The 24,829-nt window shown below is 51.1% G+C and overlaps 1 protein-coding gene across 3 annotated transcripts in view; it reads right to left on the bottom strand.

The window, feature by feature from the left end:
- PAX5 (paired box 5) overlaps positions 1-23,053 on the bottom strand; it is a 195,641-nt gene extending 172,588 nt beyond the window's left edge. The window contains exons 1-3 of one of the 3 annotated variants that reach the window (XM_047829001.1): positions 22,861-23,053; positions 9,352-9,517; positions 3,492-3,689 (exon numbers count right to left, since the gene is read on the bottom strand). In XM_047829001.1, the coding sequence (XP_047684957.1) occupies positions 3,492-3,689; positions 9,352-9,517; positions 22,861-22,906 (410 nt within the window). In that variant the 5' untranslated portion in view covers positions 22,907-23,053. The remainder of the gene's footprint in view (positions 1-3,491; positions 3,690-9,351; positions 9,518-22,860) is intronic. The other 2 variants (XM_047829003.1, XM_047829002.1) reach the window with 2 other exon arrangements.
- Between the last annotated feature and the right edge of the window lie 1,776 nt (positions 23,054-24,829).

Genomic DNA, 24,829 nt, shown 5'->3' with positions numbered 1-24,829 from the left:
CCTTAGCTGTGTGAAGTAGGGGAAGAGTGAGAAGTTGCCCCCGGGGAGGCAAGAGCTGGGAGAGGAATCTGTGGACGCTCTTACATCATGATCGTGACGTTTGCGAGACAGTTACTTGGAAACTGCACCCGTTTGAACGCAGCTTTGCAGAGCAGCTTTGCCTTCATATGGAAAATAAAACTGCATGCAGGGATGGCTCAGGCTTTCGTGGACGGGGCAGGGGGAGGCGGGTGGCGGTGGGAGGGAGGCACCAACAGTGTCCTTGTTCATCTGCATTGCTGGCTTGGTTGGCTAAAGACACAAAGAGCTCTGAGTGAAGTGCCACAGTGTGCCCCCAGAGAAGAGCCCCCAGCACGGTGCCCAGGAGAGGGCTGTGGGCCACAGAGGGAGCTGCAGACAGGCAGCAAAGCACAAAGGCTGCGTGGACATGGTAGGAATGACCGTTTTACTCCTCCTTGCCTCTTTGCTCTCGGATCCTCAGTTCTGTCACGGGTAGAGTCCTACAGGGCAATGGTGGAAAGAGACAGGCCCTCCTCTTACTAACATCAGGGGTCCCGGACTCTACTCCCATCTCTACCTCAAAATCATCATTCCTCTACACCTCTCTTCTGGGCCTCAGTTTCTATACCTGCCAAAGAACAGAGTTAAGCCTCGAGGGCTACAGGAGACGACAGACCTGAAAACACCTCAGAGGCACAGCCACCGCTGTGGACACACAGGAGCCCCTGAGGCTAGCCACGGCCCCAGCAACCAGCAAGCAGCCGCCCAGCGCAACTCCAAAGCACAAAGCACCAGCTGGTCCACAGCTTCCCTAGACACTCGTGTAAGTCCCGCCTCACGGCCTCCACCGGTCCGTCGGGCCACTGTGCTCTTTTCACTTCGTATCTTCCTTTCAAGTAACTTACGTTTTGACTTAGACTTACTTTATGAGGCAATATGAGTTCTTTACCGGAAATGGGAGGGATAGTTCATAAAGTTCACACTCACTGGCTTGGTGTTCCACTTATATTTTTCCAAAATACATTAAAGCAAATTCATCATAAATAGATGACCATTTTCATCCTTGTATTACAGAAGATATAAGCTGGAGCCCTGCAAATGAGTTATGCTCATCCTGTAAGGCATTTTTTTTTTTTCACTGAAATTCATTGCCACCATTTAATAATATGGAGATTTGGAGGGCACCTGGGTGGCTCAGTCGGTAGAGCGTCCGACTCTTGATTTCAGGTCAGGTCACGATCTCCTGGTTATGAGACTAAGCCCCGTGTCGGGCTCCGAGCTGACAGCGCAGACTCTGCTTGGGATTCTCTCTCTCTCCCTCACTCTCTGCCCCTCCCCTGCTGGGGGACTCGCATGCTCGCGGGCGCATACACACTCTCCCTCCAAATAAATAAATAAACTTAAAAAAAAAATCCTGGAGGCATTCGGCTGGAGCTGAGAAGCACCTACCCCTTCAGTAACTCTTGTGCTGTCCGGTTTCCCACAGACCCCACCTTTCCCTATCACCTCACACCTAGCCTTCTTCACTTGTTACGTTACTGCCTGCCAACAGCAGGCATTAGGAGCTTGGGACCCCCACGGGCAACCCAGGGTTATCTTTCAAACCACCAATTACACGTACACCCTACATTGGGAAATCTGCGGGCCCCCAAAGCCTGACCATGGGTTTGGTGGAGGTTCCTCTGAAGAGAAGGCTTCCGTTCCCTGATTGCTATAGGCATTATATGCCTTACTCCACACGAGGGCTCTTGGAGACGTGGGAAAAAGTCATGTTGCTCTGTGTGACGGTAATCCTACAACGTGCCAGAAGTAGGGGACTCCCAAAGCACACTGGAGCCCCCATAACCCAGAAGAACAGAAGTTATCCCCCCCCACCCCAAACCCACCACAACCGTTGCTATCTCCTCAGCTAATTCAGGTTGACCAGAATTCTCATGCATGCCTGAATGCCATCCTACGCAAGGAGGCCCTCTAGAATGGAGACTACGAGACAGTGTACCTGGTGCCCCTCTCTGTGCTCTGTACCTCACATGATGTCAGGACCAAGATAAAGACTTGCTGAGAGAAAGGAAACAGGCTCATGGCTTATGAAATAGCAGGTCTCAAAACATCAAGAGATGCACTCACACAGTGATTCTGTGCATTAGAGTCATCACAGAAGGAACAACCCTCAAGCCCAGAAGGGATCTCAGGGACATTCTAGTCTGACCACCTCTTTCTGCCGGGGGGTGAGGGGTCTGCTATGCCCGGACAGGCTCTGCACGGACAAGGGTAGTGTGTGACCTTAGAGAAATGGGAACCATTCAAGTTTTCAGTCGGCTGGTTCTCTTTTCTTTGTGGAGTTTAGAGAACAATCATTTCCGTTCACCTCACAACTTCATCCTTGACTTCTATAGGTTTAACGGATTTGAGACTTTGCCGTTTACAATAGAAAACTTTCTTTTAAAAAAATTTTTTTTAATGTTTATTTATTTTTGAGAGAGAAAGAGAGACAGAGCATGAGCCAGGGAAGGGCAGAGAGAGGGAGACACAGAATCCAAAGCGGGCTCCAGGCTCCAAGCTGTCAGCACAGAGCCCCACACGGGGCTCCAACTCACAGAACATGAGATCATGACCTGAGCCAAAGTCGGGGGCCTGCCCAGCTGAGCCACCCAGGTGCCCCTATAATAGAATACTTTCTTTCAGAAATTTTTTGAAGCTCTGAAAGCTCCATTAGATATATCCTGGATCACACTTCAGAGAAGGTGCCGCTGTGGCTCCCAGGAAGATCCCATGCCTGGTACTCATGGTATTTCTCTGGTTCTTTCTCTCCATGGGTGACATTGAGGGAAACTGGGGAGAGGGCAGCTCCCTAACTCCACAGCATCTTGGTGTCCTGGACGTCACTCTTGGAGATCACTGACCTACATCAGGACCACCAAGGTTCTGAGCTCTTAAAGAGAGGAAGAGCTTTGTCAGGGTGACACCTGGAGTTTGTGGCAGAACTGGGACAAGGAACCAAATCTCTCAACCTCAAGTCCAGGCTCTGTTTTCCACATTCAACGGCTCAACCTCTGCCCAAACTGGAGGCAGGGATTTTCTTCCTTGGAAGCTCTGATTTATATCAGCCAGTGCGGAGACCCTGAGCATGGGCTTACAAAGAAGTGACATTTGTCAAGGCCTGATCAGAACAGTTTGCTGCTAAGTGTCCCACACACAGAGGCGGCAGTAAAGGGAGAGTGACAGAAATCACTCTGGGCTAAGAAGACTCTCAAGCAGCCTGGGTACTGACATGGCCTTCCCTCCTTGAGCCTAGGACCCCTGCCTACTTTGGAAAGATAAGAAGGGCAACAGAGAGATCAATCTAGCCCCATTAGCACCCCTCCTGTCCAATAACCCCTAAGGGGCCTAGATGAATGGAGAAACCAGACTTTTAGGAAAGGCACTCACAGAGCCTCCAGGATGCCCCACTCCCCCCGATCCCTAGCCCCCCACAGGCACCAGCCCCTCACCTGTTGATGGAACTGACGCTGGGCACCGTGTCATTGTCACACACCCGTTCCGCCAGCAGCCGGTCCCTGATCTCCCAGGCAAACATGGTGGGATTTTGGCGTTTATACTCAGCAATTTTTTCCACCACTTTGGGCGTGGCGACCTTTGGTTTGGATCCTCCAATTACACCAGGCTTGATGCTCCCCGTCTCATAATACCTAGGACCCAAGCAGAAAGGAGCTTAGCCATGAGGAACCAGCAAAATGGATGTTTGCAACAAAATAGCTACTCTGTCCAGAAAACATCCAGATCTGTGCTGTCCAATTCAGCAGCCCTAGCCTAGCCATATGGGGCTTTGGAACATCTGAAACACTGCTCATTTGAATTGAGGTGTACCGTAAGCATAAAACACACACAAGATTGTCAAAATTTAGTATAGAAACAAAAAGGTAAAATATCTCATTAATAATTTTTATACTGGTTATATGCTAACGTGATCACATTTTTCATATACTGGGTTAAATAAAATATATAAAATCAATTATACCTGTTTATTTTTCCTTCTTTAATATGCTACCAGAAAATTTTAAATTTCAAACGTGGCTCGTGTTATATTTCTATTGGACAGTGCTGGTCCAGATGCTATGCATTAATTAGTTAATTAACTATCACATTTATCTATCATTTTACAGTTTACAGAAAACTTTGAAGTCAGCTTTCCCATTTGATCCCCACCACAGTTCTAAAGCACATACATATTTTGAATGAATAAATGAATGAATAAGTGAATGAACAGGTCCCCATCTACAGGTATAAAACAGAGATCCATGAAGGTTAAAAGGCTTGCCCAGGGTCACACAAGGCCCATTGGCCAAATCAGGACAGTGGCCTGGCCCCCGAGCTAAAATTTCCCCCAGAAAGTTGGCTTGTACCTTTAATTTACCAGTACTCACATCCCCTAGCAGATTCCATCTGCATTCTGTGACACTATCCCTTAAGTGCAACTTTTTTTTGCCCTAAGATTACAACGATAGCCCTAGCCTAAAATGAAAGGAAATGTTGGATTCCAGAGTTAACTGGAAATATGTGTTATATACAAGTCAAAACGCAAGCAATCAAAAAAATAAATAAATAAAAACCAACCACAAGTCACCGCAGCTCTTCCAGAGACCTCCCCTGAGGTAAATCGCTGTTTCTAAGGACATTTCCATGCTATCAGCTCTTCCTCGTTAACACAAATAGGATGTCAGGGTTTTACAGTAAAACCGAGACCGGGGAGAAGAGTGCCGTGAAAGATCATTTCAAGGGAAAAAAATTACTTGATTCCTTTTCTGAATCTGAGCCTTCACTGGATGTCTCTCAATATTTACAGAGGAATTCTTGACTTCCGCTTGCAAAAGAGATTATCTTGTAGTTGAGATTTTTTTTTTTTAGTTAAGGAGACATTTTAAAACTGACTGGTAATTTTTTTTTTTTTTTTAGGTAAACTCTATGCCCAATGTGGTCTGGAACTCACGACCCCAAGATCTAGAGTCACATGCTCTACCAACTGAGCCAGCCATGCACCCCAATGACTGGTAAATTTTCAACCTAAAGAGTTTATAATAGGTAAGGCAAAGAGACGATTCTCCCATGGGATGGGTGGGAAGTGTTACCCAAGACCCAATGACTAGTCACATTTAAAGAGATGCTGAGGGGTGCCTGGGTGGCTTAGTCAGTTAAGCATTCGACTTCAACTTGGGTCTTGATCTCTTGGTTCAAGAGTTCAAGCCCCACGTCTGGCTCTGTGCTGACAGTTCAGAGCCTGGAGCCTGCTTCAGATTCTGTGTCTTACTCTCTCTCTGCCCCTCCCCTACTCATGCGCGCTCTCTCTCTCTCTCTCTCTCTCTGTCTCTGAAAAATAAATAAACACTTAAAATAAATAAATAAAGAGATGCTGAAAGTCTCAGCCTGGGGAAATCTAGTTAGGGCCAACCTAATGGACATTCTAGAAACAGATGAAATAATTTGAGAGCAATGATATGGACATGGAAATTCTGTTTTTCATTGAGAAAAGTGAGTCATGTTTAAATTTGGACAATAAGGCAAAATGCAACCTATTCCTCCCTTCTGTAATTACTGAAAAATTATTAGTCACAGTCTTTAAGAAACATCCAAGAAAACACTATTTTGTCAGAAGTTTAGAAAGGCAGCTAAATCAAGGCACACAGCAATCTCTGCAGCTTCCAATTATCCTTCCAATTTTACAATAAAAAGTCATTTGTTACTATCAACACAATAACTCATTATTCAGCACAGGGCTCTAAAATTTACAGAGTTCTGCCTCAAATTATCTGGATCTCCACGTCAATCCTAAGGGGCCAGCGGGGTTTTACGGAGGGGAAACTGATGATTAGAATAAGTGCCTTGCCCAACTCCCTTTTGGAAGCCAGAGGCGGTCCCAGCTTTCAAGTCTGACTCTGGCCTCTTCCCACTAGAGCAAACTTCTGCTTTGATTGTGAAAATTAAAATGATAATGGGGATGATGACAATTGTAGGAAGCTCTACTGTTTACCAGGCATTTCACAGACCTCTTTTCACTCACTCACTCACTCACTCCTCTCTGGGCACCTGTTAGGACAGGCACTGGCTTGGGGCAGCAGTTACAGACTCAAGGACAACCCTGGGCTAAGTACTCCAATTGTAATCACTCGAATGGGACTGCATTGTTCCTGCCGCAGCTGAGAGAGCAGCGGGGGTGGCAGGATCTAGGGCCCTCTACCCAGCCCACCTGAGCAGTGCCAACCATAGCAGGCTGTGGTGTTCACACGAAGAGGTCTCTGTCTGCCTTTTGACTGACACATCAGCCTGGCCCTTAGAAGGCAGTCCTGGCACCCCAGGGGAAACCCCAATTGGCAACTGTATAAAGTGAGGAATCAGACGGAAAAACTGCTCTTTCATCTCAGCAAAACAGCCATGCCGCCTTTTGGCTTACACACGACAGACAAACGGCAGCCACCAACACAGTGTAGTTCCGTGCAAAGAACATTCGTTTGGGAGTGAGGAGGTGGGCGTGTTAGTCAGTGGCTCTGTGTGACCTTGGCCAAATCACTTAGCGTCTCTGGGCCTCCAAGTGACCCCATTTGTATAATAAGGGGAGGATGTTTACCCTGCCTGCCTCCCAGGACACGGGCAGAAATGCAGAATGGTTAAGAAAAAGCTTTGCAAAACATAAAAAGCACGTGTTGCGGATTAAAATCCTCTGAGTGTTTCTTACTGTGTAACATACCACCCAATTCCAAACGGGCTGAACCTCCCAGGCAGGCTCCAGTGAAAGAAGACAAGAGCCAGGCTTTCCGGGTGGATTTAAATGGGCCTCACATGCCACTAGGCTGTGCCTCTCCAGCCCCTCCTGAGCCTCGAGCTCTGTGGACTGAATGCCCACACTCCTGGCAAATCGCCACCTTCCCAAGATGACGAGGGTCTCTGCCTGCCTTGTCATGCACCCTCTGAAAACCACGGCCACCACACACAACACACTCTCTATAATCTGTCGCTCCGAGCGCACCCACCAAATTCTTCGGTAACCGAAAAAATAAAATAAAATAAGTGGATGGAACAGCCCAGTTCAGAAATTCCCAGTCACACTGTTTTAGGGCTGAACTTGTTTCTTAAGAGGCAGTTCTAATTAGAGTGACATTTTGTCCACTGTGGTTCTTAGTTATGAAAATAATGAGCTATGAAATTCCAATTTATTGTTGACAACTTAAACGGCCAGGCACCAGAGCGGCGCATAACTTCCGAGTGCCACTCTACCTAGTGACAAATCTATTCTGGGCCTCCGGAGGCTGCCGGCTGTGCCTGGGAAGGTCCTTGTCCCCTTTGGTCTCCAGGGGAGATTTGGAGGGCTTCGGGGCACCAGAACATGAGGACCTGGCATCTGGACGTCCCCTCTAAGAAGGGCTCGGCATCTCGTCCTAAGAAGATTTCAGATAGCTAGCAAAATGTCGGCTCAGCAAAGATGTCTCAGCAAACACAAAGGAAGGGCCTTCTTTTTTCTCTCCCTCAATGCAATGAAGAGGCTTCCCAAGAAGATAGCGAAGATCCGCTTGGCTCTCGAAGCCTGACACTGGGATAATCTCAAATATTTCCTTCCTCTCTCTTTTTCTCTTTCCTTCTTTCTTGTCTTCATTTCTCTATTTCTCTCTCTCTCTCTTTTAAATGAACGATTCTCTTTTCTCTTCATCTCCCTCTCCTGTATTTTTCTTCTTTTATCCTCACTTTCGTCCTCCTGCCTCAAACCACCGTCTAACAAGAGCACCGTGCTAATGTCCAGCCTTCCTCCTTGAACTCTGGCTGGGGCTCATTCGCTGCTGAGCGTTAAACAGGAGTGGAGCCCAGAGCCTCCCTGGCTGAGGCGACCCGAGGTAGGTAAGGGATAAGGAATTAACACAAGGATCAAGGTCCCCAAAGGGGACGCCAGACCCCTGGCCTTGAAACCTCTTCCTTTGGCCTCCAGCAAGGCTCCCCAAGGTTAGAAACTGTTATTCCTTCCATCTAAAAGAATTTCTTAAATTCCAGCAGATGAAAGGGAGAGAGCAAGCAAAAAGTCACAATATCACTGACATACTGCAAAATATTTATTTTCTCTTCAGGCATCTGTTCTCAAATCATAATGCAAGCTACAGGACCAAGGTTATTTCCTGACCCAGGGAGAAAAATCCTGAGAGAGCTCTAAACAACTAAACCTGAGAACACCCGTGGCTGCCAGAGCAGACCTCGAACAACTTCACGTGCCCCGAAACAAGCCTGTGGCTTTGGCTTTGCAGTATGGTAAGGTGCCAATGGTCTAAGAATCCTTGAGGCCTTTTCCCAGTCCGAGTACTGACTAGCTGGATAGACCTGGCTCAGGCACTTGGCCTCTGTAGATTTGTTTCCTTCTCAAAACAAGCTTCCCTGGGGGCGCCTGGGTGGCGCAGTCGGTTAAACGTCCGACTTCAGCCAGGTCACGATCTCGCGATCCGTGAGTTCGAGCCCCGCGTCAGGCTCTGGGCTGATGGCTCAGAGCCTGGAGCCTGTTTCCGATTCTGTGTCTCCCTCTCTCTCTGCCCCTCCCCCATTCATGCTCTGTCTCTCTCTGTCCCAAAAATAAATAAACGTTGAAAAAAAAAAATTTTAAAAAACAAGCTTCCCTGGACCATACTGAAGCTCTCCTGAGAAAACACACAGGAGTGCTCGAAGGCTGGGGTCTACAGCCCTCTGGGAGAATTGGCATTATTCGTATTTTGCTTGCTGCAAATCGACGGGTCAAGTGGCAACTTTCAAATGTCAGATTTGAGAGTTAGCGTTTGAGTTTTTTTTCCCTCTCTAATATACGCTTAGGATGCCTGTCACTACAAAGGAAACAAAATGTGTAGAAGGAAAATACTACAGCCCAACATAATAAGGCTGGTGATAACCAAAAACTGAAAATGACAGCTGACTTTTAAAAACGGAATGTGCTTTTTGAAGACATTAAAATGAAACACTGAACTCTAATAACGTGATTTTATAACTTGTGGGTTTTCCACCCAGCCCTGCTCAGGCCCCAGACTCACCTAACATGTGTAGGGGAAATTCCCAAGAACCTCTTATTCTTGGGTGCTTTGGAATAATTCACCAGGCTTTCAAAAAACATGTCATTCCTGATTGAGTCACCTCATTCCACATGTCACTTGAAACAGGGGTTTCCCAGGACTACTTTGAATTGAATGGCTTGAGCTTTGCAAACTCTTAAGTATTATGCATGTGGGTGAAGTGCCACCATGATTTTCAATGACACCCGCACGTTGGACAGCTACTGGGTCATGTTTTAGGTCGTTATTTGAAAAATCAAGGGAAGCCTGCAGCTTCTGCCTTTACCTGCCAAGAATTTTGCTGACACAACCATGGCTGACTCGAAGCTGCCTTGAGATGTCGCAGGGCCTGACACCTTGATGAGCAAGTTCCACTATCCTTTGGCGGACTACATCCGGGAGTGGCCGTCCATTCACAAAAACCCCCCCAAGCTGATTCACTCCTCCATGTCCTGAAACAGATCAAAAACAAAAGCAGAGAGAAAGGGTGGTTAGAACCAGTCACATAAGAGAAGAAGCGTGTTGTAAGCGCCCACAGCCCCTCTGATCAGAAATGGCCGCAGGCTGGAGATTTTGAGCCTGGAGTCTGATCGTGCAGGCTTCATGAGCCCCTCAGATTGCTTTTTAAAATTAACCTTTGCCTTTGTCCATCTTCAGCCAGTCGGGCTATTGATAACAAGCATCCCCATCCTTCAATTTGTGTTGTAATTTGCCTTGTAATTTTTTGTTAACAATGGACTATGTGAAAGACCCCAATCTATACTAGAGACCTAACTTATTACATGCATGATGCTGAGGTCTAAGAAAGATCCTGGGGAGAAAATGTTTTAGAATACATCAAATTTAAAGAGACTTTTAAAAATATAACTATTTTCCTTTTAGCAAATATCTGTAAAAGTGAAAAGGACTACTCCAATAAACCTAGATCTCAGGGGGAAAAATGGGTTTTGGGTTTTTTTAATCAGCAATCTGATTCAAAGGCTAAAGATTTTTTTTTTTTTAATTTAAAGAGTACTGAAACAAAACCCAACCACTGCCTTGATAAAAATCTTTTCTTTAACAAGATGGGGTGCATCCCTCAGTAAAGGCAAAAAATAAACAAACAAAAAAGGTGAGGTTGACATGCAGACTGTACCCTCTCAGAGCACACAAAAGAAATGGGTCAGAGGATCACATTCCACTCTACCACATCAGGATTTGTTATAAAAGAGTTTCTTTGGAATTGCTGAAGTGTTTTGCAAATGACAAGTAGCTTTAAGTTGGTTTAGGGGAAATAAAGAAGCTGGAGAAGGCTTCCAAATCCCAGGTTTTACAAGGGCTCTGAGATGGATTTTAAGTAAAAGGAGTCCAGGAAAGTGTCTCCTCCACCCAATAAGCTCCCTTCTCTTACACCAAAGTCCATCTGGAGGGAAACAGGAATCCAAGTAAATGAATAGCAAAACCAGTAAACACAGAGTGATCCAGTATAGCACCACTGTATATAACATCCAGTATGTAACATCATTGACCTTGTGGCTGTTAATCAGCCACTAACTGACATCACTAAGGACACCCAAAAGCCAAAAGCCAAGTCCAAGCATTTATCAATGCTGCTGGCAGCTCAGAGGCCAATGATGGGGAAATCTCTATCTAAACTGGGACTTGCCTGAGACTAGACCGTACCAGGGAAGCTAGGGCATCTCAGATGTCACACATGCACACACACACACACTCTCTCTCTCTCTCTCTCTCTCTCTCTCTCTCTGTCTCCAGCTCTAAAACATAAAATAGCCACCTCATTTCAGCAATCCCCCACCAAGCACTCAATTACTATCTAAGTTCATGAACAACATCTGAAATAAAAGGGGGGGGACACTCATAACATAACCTATTTCCTAAAAACTGCCAAAGCTATTCACTGAAGTTTCCCATGAGGGTCCTAATTGAATATTTCCCAAATTTCCAAGCTCAGACTGATTTCAAGGAAAAACATAATTTTATAGGTAATGACAGTACCTAATTCTAATTATTAGCTGAATTTCTCTCTCATTTTTGAAACGAGCTTTCATTGGTTTTGATTGTTCTAAAACACCCCAAACATCAGAAAAAGGAAAACCATCCCCAACAGGATTTTACAGTTAGAAAGAAAACTGCGTAGTTCACCCAAAACAGAAAGACTGCGGCCACCCCTGGTTGAGGGCCTTAAGAAGGCTTTGTTCTGGGGTTGGGAGCATATAATAAAAAAGGATTGTACAGATCTTTAAAGAACAAGCTGGCCTGAAGAAGAAAGTAAATTCAAAATTGGTACAAGCCCATCTAAGAGGACAAGAAGGAAGCCAAAAGCATCCAGCACTTTTGAGATAACCTATAGCCCAGGCATTGTGACCCATTTGCAATCGCTTGTTCCCTATACCACTGGCAATGTAAAATTTCTGCCAAAAACAGAGTGGCAACCTTCAAGAGGACTTAACTTTCAAGAGCAGTCCTGCAGAACATTTGTGAGCTTCGGGGGCCGTTTGCACCAGGGAAAAACCCCCAGGGTCGGGCACTCTAGGTGACAGCAAGGCCCCAAACTCTCTACTTTTGACCACAAAGACAAGGCTACCAATGTTCTTCCAGAGTCCGATCCAATAACCACAGCTGACCTCAGACTCAGGATGACCTTGGAGCCCCCAATCTCCCTCAACTTTCTGGGAAGACTCCCAAACTCACTTAGGTGAGCCCTTTCTGCCTAAGTCACAGTCCTATCCAACAGAGAGCATTTCAAGGGTGGTGGGGAGGTAATTTACCTGCTCAGAGAAGACAGTGTCTCCCATTTACCCTGAGATTAGAAAGAAGTAAAACCAGAGGCCTGAAAGAGGGAGGCAGGATGGGGAAAGAAGAGAGGAAAAGGGAGGGGAAGGTTGCAATGCATAGGAACTAAATGACACAGACAGCAAAGACAGAGAGCCCAGAAGGGAAGCCTCAGGTTAGAAAGGCAGAGGAGGAGAAAAAGGAATGGATCAGCTAGTACAGGCAAGGAAAAGAAAGGTGAGTGTGGTGTACATGGGAGGAAAGAAGACCAGAAGAGAAAATGGAGGAAGCCCAGTAAAGGGGTATCTGGAAGACAGGGGACTTCTTTGGAGAAGAATCTTTGTTTTCTGGGACCCCGGCTCCGGCCCTGCATCTCCTCAGAGGACCCAAGTCCCAGCCTCTACTTCCTATGGACCTCAGCTGGGTGAGGGTTCACCTCCTGAGCGGTGCATGTTCTCAGCTACACTTCTCAAGGCCAAGTAGAATTTTCAGAGAGCCTGGCACAGAGACAGATGCAAACAAATCAAGGCAAAGACCAGGAAACAGACACACAGATACTGACCCCACAGGGAAGACTATTCAGGGTTTGGAAGAAGGTGAGGGGAGAAGGGTTGAAGATACCCCGAGGCCTCTGTGGCTCTGGTCTGGAAGGGCTGGCCTCCACAGATGCTCCTTAGGCCCTGATAAAAACATACTACCCACCAGGGACCCTATCCAAATCGTGAAGACCACGACTGGGTAAAGAGTCCTGGGGAGAGGGTCTCTGCTGACTCAGAGGGAAGACTGAACTCCAGAACCCCACAGGGTTATTGAAATTCCTCCTAGTGGCACCAGAGAGGATAAATGAAGGGGCACACAGACATGCAAACAGGGACACAGGGAAAGACGAGGGATGAAATTTCCTTAATGGGTTCTAACCGACAGACAGGCGCTGACACAGATGGACAGTCCGATCACGAGTACAGGTATAGTGAAACCAGACAGAGAGAGTGTCTTGCACACGTGTGTACTCACTCAGGCCACTGCCCTCTCTCTGGAATCTTGAGTCCCTCCCTCTCCCCTTCCATGAATCCAGGATACCCAAGAACCAGCTCCACCTCTGCCCATGTAAACTTCCTGTCAGTCCTTTTGTCTATCTGGCTTCAATTATCATACTCTGTAAAATGGGTGTAGCAGAGGGTTTAGATGACACTTAGGTAGGAGATTGCCCATGTAAGTGCTTTATAACTGGAAACCCTAGCTGGGGGAAGGAGATACCTATGCGGGGATGGTGGGAGGCCATTGTGCTGATGAAAAGGATGAGTCTAGAATAAATAGGGAAAAGGGGCAAGAGAACACAGAAGCCAATTTCCCAGCAGTGCCTTGCCCTCCCCCAATACCACCTCCCCACAGATGATGTCCTGCTCCACTGGGAATGGGGGAGATGGGGGAAGCAGGGGGAGAAGCTGACCCCCCTCAATAGCCAACAAATTGGGGGCCAGGATGGGCCTACAGTGTACAAGCAAATAGCTTTAGGCATCAGAACCAAGGCACTTCCAGAGAAGCCAGCTCTGAAAGCTAGGCTGGCTGGGGCCCAGCCCCCCACCATGCTGCCGGGATGATTGAAAATGGGAGGAGGGAGCACTTCTCGAGGAAGGGGCAGATGAAGGCAGGGACAAGGAGAGACAGAGACACTGGCATTTTCGGTTGGCTAACCAGCACCTGGAAGGAGCTGCCTTCTCCACCCTCATGCATAAGCCAGGAGACCACTGGTTCTGATGCTATCTCCCCAAGGGCCGGCACGACTTCTGGGGCTCCCGGCTCTCCGCAGGAGGCAGCGAGACTCTGTGAATTGTGGCTGGCGAGGAGAGAAGTGCAGGGGTCAACCCTCTCCATTTTGTCCCCCAATCGCCCCTTAGCTGAGCTAAAGGCTTGTCCACCTCTCAGAGTATTGACCCCAACTCATTTGTTCTCTCACTCGCTCTGCGAGAACAGATCCTCCCCAGAGCATGGCTCAAGTCTGCCCCAGAGAGGGCTGCCAGGGACGCTGGGGTCACCATGGACTGGAAACCGTTTTGGCACAGGCCCCAAATGGTGAAGAATCGTTAGGGGTAGGACCAGCGCAAGCCGCTTCTGTACGCAAATCTCCTCGCTGCTTTGGTGGATTACCTTGCACTCGGGAAATTGACACAAAGAGAAACTGACCTGCCCGCAACCAGCCCCTGCCGCTTATATCAGCATTTCCCTGCTTACCAGGCCACTCAGCCCTCCAGGGCAGAAACCAACAAATCCGCCTCCGAAGCTTGCCTTCTCTCCAGCCGGGTCTGTGCTGCCTTTGTTAAATAGGGGACTCAAGGCTGAGTAAGCAGGATCCTGGGCTGTCTGAAGGAAACCTGGCTTGGGTAAGCTCCCAGTCCGGGAGCAACTCCCTGACCTGCTGCCTGTGGGGACCCAAGCAGGCTACCCTGCTAGATGCCGCCAAAGCCTGGCGCCTTGCTCCGGCCCAGCTCTGCAGTGAGCAGAAGGGAAACGCGATTCGTTCCACTTGGAATTTCCTTGAAATCTCCGAATCTAATCCGGCGTTAACTCACCATGAGAGAAGCGCTCATCTCACAGGAAGCTGTGCTAAAGGGTGAACTGGCAGATCCCGAAGGGTCAGGCAGCTGGGTCGCCTCGCCTGTGCCCAGAATGACCCTTCCCGTCTCCTACAGAAGCCACGGTGGGGGGGGGGGGGGGGCCTGTTATGACTAACTGACCTCTGGGGTTTTTTTTAAGGGGTAAAGCCATCATGAGGCAAGTGTCCTGAAGAGAAGGACTTGATAGTGTCTTTAAGGGTCTCTGTATGAATCGGCAGCTTCTAAGCTCGGCTGAGGGAACGCCACTTTGTTGATTTTTCAGATCCCACTCCTCAACTCCAGGGCGCCTTTAGAGCTCTGGACTTGGTGTCCTTGCTTACTTCTCAGCCTTTTCTTCCACACATACAAGTACACAGGTGCTGGTCAGGGCCCCAATTTGCCTCCAAGCCTCAGTCCCTTTCGATGCCCCACGGCTGTAAAAGGCACCACCCCAGGTTGGGGTGTGGGGCACTGTCTGAGACTTAGACTGACCTCTCCTACAACTTCGTGCCCTCCAACTAGCCAGGCCTGGAGCCCTCTTCAGGTCCGAGCCAGGATTCTCCCAACACGCTGGGATGTTGCTGCCCGGAACCCCTGGAGAGGCTGCAACTCGCTGCCTACACTACGCGTTGCTGGAGGCGGGATTCCCGGTACCAGGTGCTCTGGCCGAGCTCTGGGTCGGACAACCAGGCGCGTCGTTCCACATGCCCTGCCTGGGAGCACTGCACTTTGCCAACTTGACTGCGCTGCTACGGAAGTCCTGAGTCCTCCTGGCCCTGGTACCTGCCCCGCGGTCCGGCACACCCAACCCCGTCCCGGCCGGAGAGTGAGAGAAGCGAGCTCGCCGCCTACTTACTATGCATGGATGCAAACGGGTCGTGCTTACAGTGTATTTCCATCGGGGCGCTCCAGACTGCAGGCCGGCCCACGCCGCCGCCTCCCGGCGCCAAGGGGCTGCCCAGCGCGGCTAGGGAGCCGAGCCGCCAGGCCGGGTTCTGTGCGATCTGGGTTCGGAAAACGCTGCTGGAGCTGCCGGGCCTCTCTCAGAGCCTCTCCGCTGGAGATCGCCGAGAGCTGCGCCTAGAGGCGGGAAACGGTGCTAGTGCCGTCCGGCTGGGAGCGGGGCGCCCAAGTCCTGATGGCTTCCCTGTCGGGCTGGCTCAGGCAGTGGCTGCGGACCCGGGCCGAAGTAGCTGCGGCCAAGCAGCCGGCAGCTTCGGGGGCATAGCGTAGGGGCCCGTCTCCGGGACGGCAAAGAGCCCCCGGCCTCCGGTAGGAGCGGCTTTTGAGGAGGCCTTCGGGACACACGGCCCTTGGCTTCACTCAGGGGGCAGCGAGGCCCGCGGACTGACAGGCTGGTTCCGCGGCCTCGCTGCCTCTGGAGTCTCTCCTCGACCCTTCGGTCTCCCCCGGATCCTTTCTCTGCTTCTCTGAATCTCTGGGGCTTGGAGTTGCAGCCCCAGCCTCTCTCTACTCGGCTCTCCGACGTCTCGGACGAAGTTGCAAAGAACTTCCTCTCTGGCGGCGCTGGGGCCCCGGCGGGTTCGGAGACGCTTCCGTCACTGACGCTGGGGCCGTGACTCCTCAGTCCCCAGGAGCTTGCAGCTCTCACACCCCCGGAGCTTCTGCCTTCAAAGTTCCCCCGGCCCCCGATGCTCCCCCATCGCTGGGACCAGGAATGGGGACAACAGCGACAGTCGCCTCCTCGCCTGAGTATCTGCCTCACGCCCACCAACTCTTCGAGCTCCGCTGCCCTCTCTCAGGGGTCTGGTTCCACTGTTTTCCAGTTGCCTCTTCCGGGACGGCCGCCGCGCCTGCCCCTGGCGTGAAGCGAGGGACCGAGAGAGCGGAAGGTCCTCTCCACCAAGGCCGCTGGGACTGCCGGTGCTGAGATGGAGCCGCTGTCGGCTTTGACTGCCCGCGCTGTCGCCGCCGCCGCCGCCGCCGGCGCTAGCCCTCCGCCTGCTCGGCGCGCACAGTGCGCCACCGCGCCGCCCCGGAGCCGCTTTCAGGACCCGCTGCGTGTGGACAGCGCCGCCCGGGGCTCAGCCTCCCTCCGGGCGGGGGCGAGGCGGGGGCTGACCTGCCAATCACGCTTCATCAAGCCAATCAGAGCTGTGGCAGCCGGCCCTGGCCCGAGACAGCGTCCCATTGGCTAAGCAACCGGCGGGCTCCGCCTGATTAGCGGACACCTGGGCAATAGGAGAGAATGGGGGGCGGGGCCCAGGCGGCGGCGCCACGTTCATTGACAAACGCGCGGGGCGAAGGCCTAGCGGAGCGCGGATGGGGGGAGGGGTAAGGGGATCTACACAGGGCCTGGAGAGTCCCGCCGAAGATCCCGCGGGAGCCTGACCTCCCCGCCGCAGGGCTGGGAACTTGGAATGCCCTAAGAGATTGGGGCGGCCAAAGTGGGGATGGGGAGGTGAACGGTGAGGGTGGAGGAATAGTCTCCTGAAAATCTACACACGGATATTAGAGGAAAAATCGGAACGCAGTAAGAGATCCGGTTTTCAATCTAAGCACCACCAGATTCGCAATAGACTCGTAGTGTGAGCACATCTACCCGGTTCTGAGCTCAGTTTCTTCATCTGTAAAATGGGTAGAGTTGCCTTACCTAGTTTTTAATGGAATTCCTTCCAGAGGAAACATTTCACAATTTTAAACATTTCAAGAGCCTACTAAGCCGCTGCCGCCGCCGCCGCCTCGTCCAGCTCCCTCCCTCATTTTACCCCCAGGACACCCCAATTCTGAGCTAACAGAAATGCAGAGACGTTGAGAGGAAAGAAATCTCACACCCCTTTAAAGTTAGTAATCAGGGTGCTCCTAGGAGAGGAGACTAATTGAGGCTTTGGACCAGGTTGTCCAAGCACTGAGCCCTGAGCCTCTGTTTCCAGCTTCAGACCAGGAACTGCCAGACGCTTTGGGGGCTAGTGATGCGCAGCTGAAGGATTCTGTTTCCAGGAGTAATACTGCATCTGACGCAAGACTTCTTGGGAACTGAATGAAGCCAGTCGTGTTAGTCCAGTGCTAATGAGGGTCCCTGAAGCAGGCAGGTGGGCAGGCGAGTTCTATCTGCAAGGGCTGCGCCAAGACAGGCGTGCTACACCAGGCTGCTGTAGAGAAAACTCCTCCTTCCCTTTTCCGGGGAATTTCTTGTTGCTTTTAAGACAAAATGCGTGCATTTCTAGCAGACTCTCCTGGTCCAGAAGACAACAAGCAAAGGAATGGACTTTGAAAAGGAAGCATGTGACAGCCATTCTACACCCAGGAGGCACTGGCAAATACACTGAAGATTCTAGCCCCAGCAGCTCATGGAAGTGGTCCCCAAACCCACCATTTGTAATTCACAAGTAATGATCCTCTGATATTAAACATAAAAAGAGGCTCTGAGATAACTTCTCCAGACCTAGGCTTGTAAGGAAGACAGAGCACAGATTGATTGCCCCTGAGAGGAATCCTGGTTCATTCTCTGCCTCAGTCTCCCTTCTCTCTACCTCTGCGCCACTTCCCTACATTGAGTTAGCCTTCGGTCTCACCTTCTGTTACTGTCCCAGACACAGCTGCCCCTAACCGGTAGATAAGTTTCCGGTGCTGACACCATCCCCACCCCCTCCAGGGCACAGCTGCGCAAAACGGCCCCAGGCGGCCTCTTGGGGCCCAGAAGGCTGCGGTGTGCATTGGGGTGGAGTGGCTGCGTTGTCTCTCCTTTGTCTGGGACCGTGCAGGTCCCGATCCTCGCCACCTCCCCACCATCCCTCTCCCACCTGCTCAAACCTGACCCCTTCTTGGAGCAGAAACCCCCATCTCTGCAAAAGCAGAGAGGAGCTACTCATCCTGGTTCCCATGTTCTTTCCACCCGGTGGCGCGAGGTGCATAAAAACTGACTAAAATTTGAAGTGGTGGCTCAGCGTTCCCACCGGAGAGTCGGGAGTGTGGGGACACCCTGAGGGACACCTCCAGCCACACTCGTGGAGTCTGGGCCTAGAACCACAACTTCTAAAGTCTTAGAGCCAAAAGAGCCCTGAGGCGTTGCTTTCCCCATTTTTCAGATGCATAACCTGAGGCCGAGGAGGGACTTGTCCAAGGTCACGTAGAAAGTCTAAGATAGAGGAAAAGCTGTGGGCTGGGAACCTCTCTCAGAAGAGAGCCACTCTTGGGATGGCAGGGAGTTTGGGGGAGAGGTGAGGGTGTGGATGCTGCCAAATCAAAGAACCCAGTTAGGATATGCCGGCACAAACCAGTTTTCTTCCCAATACCCGTGCAGCTTGGACAGAATCTTGGAAGTACTGCTGGAGAGGGATGGAACCACAGATATTAACTGAGCAGGAATAGCTTGGACTCCCTCTTCACACAGAGGCGTGCTGCTTCAGGACAGGCTTTAGCTGGGCTGCCTAATTTGTTGGGCGACAGGTGCCCATGACAGAGGAAGTTTCCCTCCGGGTGGGGGTTATTCACCATCTCCAAGGCAGCCGTCTTCTGGGAACTTCCAATGCCAAGAGGCACCACCAGACCTAACATCCTGGCCACCTAGCCCAGCCTTACAGGCCACCAAACGATGGCCCCGACAAGTTATAGAACTAGTCCAAGATTACACAGCAATTCCATGAAGGAGCGGGGCTTCGGTGCCACAGTCGTGCCTCCGAGGGCTCATGAGCCCACGAGTCTGAGTGAGGCTAGTAGAGAGACAAGCAATGAGAGATGGAAAGGACTAGCAGGGAGTTGGTCTCAACGATGGCACTGAATGAGGTCGGGACTTGCTGTGTCCAACAGTCACGGGGTTACGATCCCCAACGGTACAACTTTGAGCAGGGCCGGCAGGCCCTGTGCTAAGCACTGGAGGCAGGAAACTGGGAAAGGAAACCATCCGGGAAGAAACTCAATTTATGGAAGTGGAATCGCCTTTGAAAGTTCTGCTGTTGAAAACAAAAGCCCATTGAGAATGTATGAGAGGCCAAAATACCTCCAGAGGAGCGTCCACCTCGATATTCAGCCAGCAACCTGCCCTCACTCAGAACATACTCTCCCTTCCTCCTCTTTCTCTCTGCCCAGTCAGCCCCACCCACCACGCAGGAGTTGGGACGCAGGAGTCTGGGCTTGGGACTGCTAAAGGGCTCTAGGGGCTTGAAATCTACTCCTCCAGCCCATCTCTCTTCTCTTGTTTGAGGTGAAGGGAGGCCTACAGGGCTCAGATTAGTTGCTCAGTTTGAGGGAGTCAAAGATGCCGCTGCTATCGCTGTCTTAACTCAGTAGGTCCTCTCTCTCGAACCCTTATTTTATTTTATTTTATTTTATTTTATTTTTTATTTTTTAGTAATCTCTATACCCAGCGTGGGGCTCCAACTCATTGACCCTGAGATCAAGACTCCAGAGATCAAGAGACACATGCTCTTCCAACAGAGGCAGCCAGCTCCCTCCCACCCCCACCCCCACCCCCACCTACCCTGGGTCTAATCCTCATTTTTAAAGTATCAAAGAGAGAAAGCAACTGACCTGGGTTACACAGCTAGTGGTGGCAGAGTGAATTCCTGTGTGATTCCTGCACCTGGATCAGGGTCTTTCTGTAGGAATCACTTAAGTATGTGAAAAATAGAATTTAACAAAATTTTTCAAGAACCACGTAAACTGCCTTTGTCAGGGTTTGTTATCACTACCAGTGCACCCTGAAGGCCAGGGGTTCTGGAACTACCTTCCTCTCTCCCAAAGTCTTCAGGCTACCGGCCCCTTCTCTTAGGGCTCAGCTTCCCTATGTGTCTAATGGAGAGAAGACCCCTGAGATGAGGCCTCCCAAAGTTGTGAAAGATGAAGATCCATGGCTAGGGAGTATTATTATCATTCCACCACGTTCATCCCAGAGCTAGGGTGCTAGATGCCAATGCCCAGACAGTGCTCAGCCTCTCCTGGCCTTCCTGGCCATGGACTCCTTAAGCTAGCTTGGCCAAGCATAGTTTTTCTCCAAGGGGGCCTTTGGAGGGTGGGGCTCTATCTCCTCTCCCAGCAAGAATGAGAGGTCTAATGGCAGGGAAGTCACCTGTCAGTCCTACTCCTTGTAGTACTTCTTGTACTACCTACTCCTGTACTTCTTGCTGTATGATGTCAGACAAGTCCCTGCCCCTCTCTGGCCGTCAGTTTTTTTCCTTTTTGGTACCACAATGATCAGAGGCTAGACAGGAGGGTCCTCAAGTGGCTCCCTGCTCATGGCTGACCTCACCCGATCTTGGAATTAGAGCAAAAAGGGCATATACTCCTTCCCCATTGTACAGATGGGGAAACTGAAGTCCAGAGAGGGAATGGAATACAGTTGGAAGGAAGGAAAAGGAGGTCAAGTGGCCCATAAAAGGCTTCGAAGTTGAGAAATGGGAGAAGCCCACACAAATCCCTTAGAACCAGACCCAGATGCCCGAGCCTGGCCAGCTTCTCAGCTGTCTCCTCTCCCCCCAGTTGGGGTGCAGGCTGGTGCAGACAGGCGGAAGGGCAGTGTCACCTGAGATGTCCACCCTTGCCAGAGGAGGCGGCCCTTACCCCAGCCCAAAGGAGAAGATGGGGCGTGGCTCTCCAGATTTTAAAACTCGGGCCAGACTAGGGCCCCCAGCCCCACCCAGGTCCGCCTCACTGAGGAATGAAATGCTTTATTGATTAAACGATTATTCAGGCGATTGAACTAATCAAAGAGCCCATCGACCGCCCTGAATTACATTCTGGGTAGACAGCTCGTAGGGAGAGGCTGCCTTGCCAGCCACCCAGACCCTCCCTCGGAGCCTCACATGCCTCTGACCCGTTCCCGACATACACACAACACCTAGTCCTCATTCCGACGCAGGCGACTCTCTGAGTCCTACCCTCTTAGGGACCCCAGTGGGGAAGGAGGAAGGGGATGGAGCAGAGGGGGTTTCCGATTCCTTTCCCTTCCTGATGCACCTTAACCTTGGGGAGTCCGCTTTAATTCCCCACCTCTTAGATTTCTGTCCTCATTTCTCCTGTTACAATTTTGGAAACCTATGTATGCCCAGGGAGTTGTCTGGGTTTAGAGTTGAAGTCCACCTCTCTCTCTCTCTCTCTCTCTCTCTCTGCTTTTTGACCAGTATTTAAGGCTGAGGTGGAGGTACGGCCTCAAAGATCCACGAGGATAATGGAAGTGGAATTCTTGCCCGAAGGGCCAGGAGTGTGTTTGGGTGGGGGGTTAGTACACATAGCCTAATGCGTAAAAGAGGCTCCTATACCCAGATTTAACCTCAGGGCAAACTGAGGCCTCCTGCTGCCTGCCACTTCCTCTTAGATATAAACACACTCTGCTACCACTGCCTGGGCCTGTGGGTGGCACACCAAGCTCTGTGCCAGGAAGGCCCGTGTTTATACAGGCACCAGAGTTGGATGCCCAGGCGAGGCATACATGTCCACCCACTGTGCTCTCCTCCACTGGAGCAGCACCCACAAGATAAAACCCGTGCACACAGCATGCGCGCAAGAGCACACACACACACACACCATGGTCAAAGGCTTGTCTAGGAAAAAGTGAAGGCAGGCTGGAGGTCCCTAGAAATGTCACAACTAGCCTGTAGGTTGCCTGCTGTCACCCGCCAAGGTTATGCCTGCCACAGGAGACACTTTCATACAAATGGTAGACTCAACAGAGCCCACAGAGTGAAGCAGTGCACCCCACACACCCAGGGACGGCACTCCCTGAAATCACGCCTCCATTCCGGGTTCTCCCAACATTATGTGACCACAGCCTGACCATCTGCAGGCTTAGCACAACAGAACCCCACTGCCCTAGATCCACCTCTGTGCCTCCAGGCAGGCATTCTTGTGTACATTGGCATGTACACGGTGAACAGCTGTTGGCATCCAAAAATGGAGGAGTCAGCGTAACCACCTCATTCTCACTGCCAAAGGCACTTGGGATACGACAGGTAAACACAAGCTCTTAAAGGAGTAGATGTACACTGAGACACTTCTCCAAATTACATACACTCGGCTCACAGACACACATTTTGGATATGCAGAGTACAGTACCCAGAAATATGAACTCATAAACATGACTAACACCCATTAATATAAGGACACGCATACACACAGGCACATAAATTCTTAGGCACACAGACATTTTGAAAATATACATACAGGGACACACAAACTCACTGTCACTCACGCACACTCTGAGCCCCTATGTAAACACACGGACCCAAACGAACTTTCAGACCCCCAGATAGACATACAGAAACAGAGGAAAACACAAACTCACAGATACTTGGACGGATGCAGAAGTGTGTGAACAAATTGGTGAAAAGACATAAAAAACGCTCCGCAGACAGACACGCAGTCAATCCCTGAGAAAATGCGGCTCACTCCCTCCCCCAGGGCCGACGTGCGTGAGGACCAGAGCCGGCTGGGTCCTGGAGTTAGCATGCCTGAAGCCCGGATCGCAGTCCTACCTGTCCTGCCGGTCCGAGGAGTCGGGTAATTTTTCTCTAAATCCATTTTGATTTTCCAGAACTTGATGAAGTGGACAGGGAGAAAAAGTTTCCACTTTTTGTGTGTGCTTCTTTTTCTTTCTTTTTTTCTTCTTTCTTTCTTTTCTTTTCCTTTTTTCCCCTTTCTTTTTCTTTTTTCTTTCTCTTTTCTTTTTTTTTCTTTTTCTTTCTTTCTTTCTTTCTTTCTTTTTTTTTTTTTTTTTTTCTGGTGCCAGGGGCCGCTCACAGGTCGGAATAATTCAAGCCTTCCGCTCCCCCGCCGAGCTGGGGTAGCTGATCACTGAGCTGAAACTAAACGTTTTAGGTGGAAAAAAAGCGTCCGAAGGCACCGTGAAATGATTAAGGAACTAAAGAGCTTCTCGCCATGTGAGATCATGTCCTGTTCTCGCCAACATCACAAGATGTCCCCAGACACGCCGCGCCCCCAGCGTGCCGCCCCGCACTGCCGGCCCCGAACAGGCAAAGGGTGTCCGCGCTGTGCCACCGGGCCTGCTCAGCTGGCCAGACGGGGCGGGCCGGGCCGAGCCGGGCCGGAGCAGTGCGGGAGGCCGGGAGAGCAGCAGTGCCGCTGCCGCGCCGCCCTGGACTTTTATAGGGGGTTGGGGGGAGGGAAGGAAGGGTTCAAACGGAGCCGGGCGCTAGCCCGCGCGCCCACGAGAAGGTGCGGACCGAAGGCAAGCCGGGAAGCCCTGGCCTCGTGGCCGCACGTTCTACAAACCCCTCCGTCTCGATGTCTCGATGTCGCGGCCCTGTGCGGGTGACTCCTCTAGGTGTGAGCCCCGCCGCCTAGGCGGGTGCAGGCCGGGTTTTTGTTTTTTAAAAAATAACCACCTCGCCAAGCAGGTGTTTTTGAAGGGGGTGCAAAGGCAAGCAGCGTCGCCAGGCGTAGAGGGGGGCGTTCCAGTTTCCTCAGATTCACCCCTAGGGCGGCGCCAGCCCCCAGAAATCCTACCCCCACCCCAATTTGCAGCTCTAATAACATTGCCGGGTCCCTGACTTTAGGGTAGTGCCAGAACCCTAAAGCCCCCAGGTCCCCACTCAGCCTCCTGGTCCCAGAGCTCCCTCCCAAACCATGTCCCATTCTGGCCCGGAGCTTATGGAGGTTATAAGATGGAGATAAAATCCGGGCCTCGGCTTTGGAGCGCCCGAGCTGAGCAGAACCATCTCAGAGGTCCTGGAGATTGGCGGGAGTCCTGGACGCCTTACCCCGGCCCATAAATAGAATCCCTTTGCCCTCTAGCCCGGAGACGTTTGCGGCGGGCCCGGCCCCGAGACCCGGGACTTGATTCCAAGAGGGGAAATCAGCCCGAGAGAGACCGGGCAGTGGTGTGGCACGTCCAGCCCGTTCTCTTCGGCCCAGGCTTAAAACTTCACTCCCCTTCCCCCTCCCCAGTCCCGAGTCCAGCTGCAAGGCTTGGCCACTGGAAGTCTGTGGGGCCCCGCTGTGGGGTGGTCGCAGGGGCAAGGTTCTTCAGGGCGGGGGAGCGCTCTGCAGGAGGACTCTTGGCCCTCCGGACAATGGCAGTTTCGGAAAGTGAATCGCCCTCAGCAAGAGTGTTGTTTGTTTTTTGGAGGGGGTGGTCACGAGGCTGGGCCGCAACCTAAGGGGAAGAGCCCAGGGCTCGAGAAAAGGGGGGGGGGAGGCTGGCGGGAACCGGACATCTCTTATCCACTGAGCCGATTTCGCCACAATCGGAAACGTGGCTGTGGATTCCCCGGCGGCCCCCCCACCAAGTAATCTGCGCAGTCCCCCTGCGCCGCCTCCTTCTTGCACGCTTCGAGTCCGGGTCCCTGCCCCGGCGATTCGATTTTTGGCCCTCTCCGAGAGCTCGACTCTTCCTTCCGCTGTCCAGCCCCAGCTCCTGCTTCCCGCCCTCTCGCCTAGCCCGCGCGGGGTGGCAGAGCCGAGGAGGAGCGGCCTGTCCGCGCC

This window comes from Prionailurus viverrinus, chromosome D4 (assembly GCF_022837055.1).
Source record: "Prionailurus viverrinus isolate Anna chromosome D4, UM_Priviv_1.0, whole genome shotgun sequence".
Lineage (NCBI taxonomy): Eukaryota > Metazoa > Chordata > Mammalia > Carnivora > Felidae > Prionailurus > Prionailurus viverrinus.
Note: the sequence above shows the minus strand (reverse complement) of the source record. Positions and strands in the feature narration are given on the sequence as shown.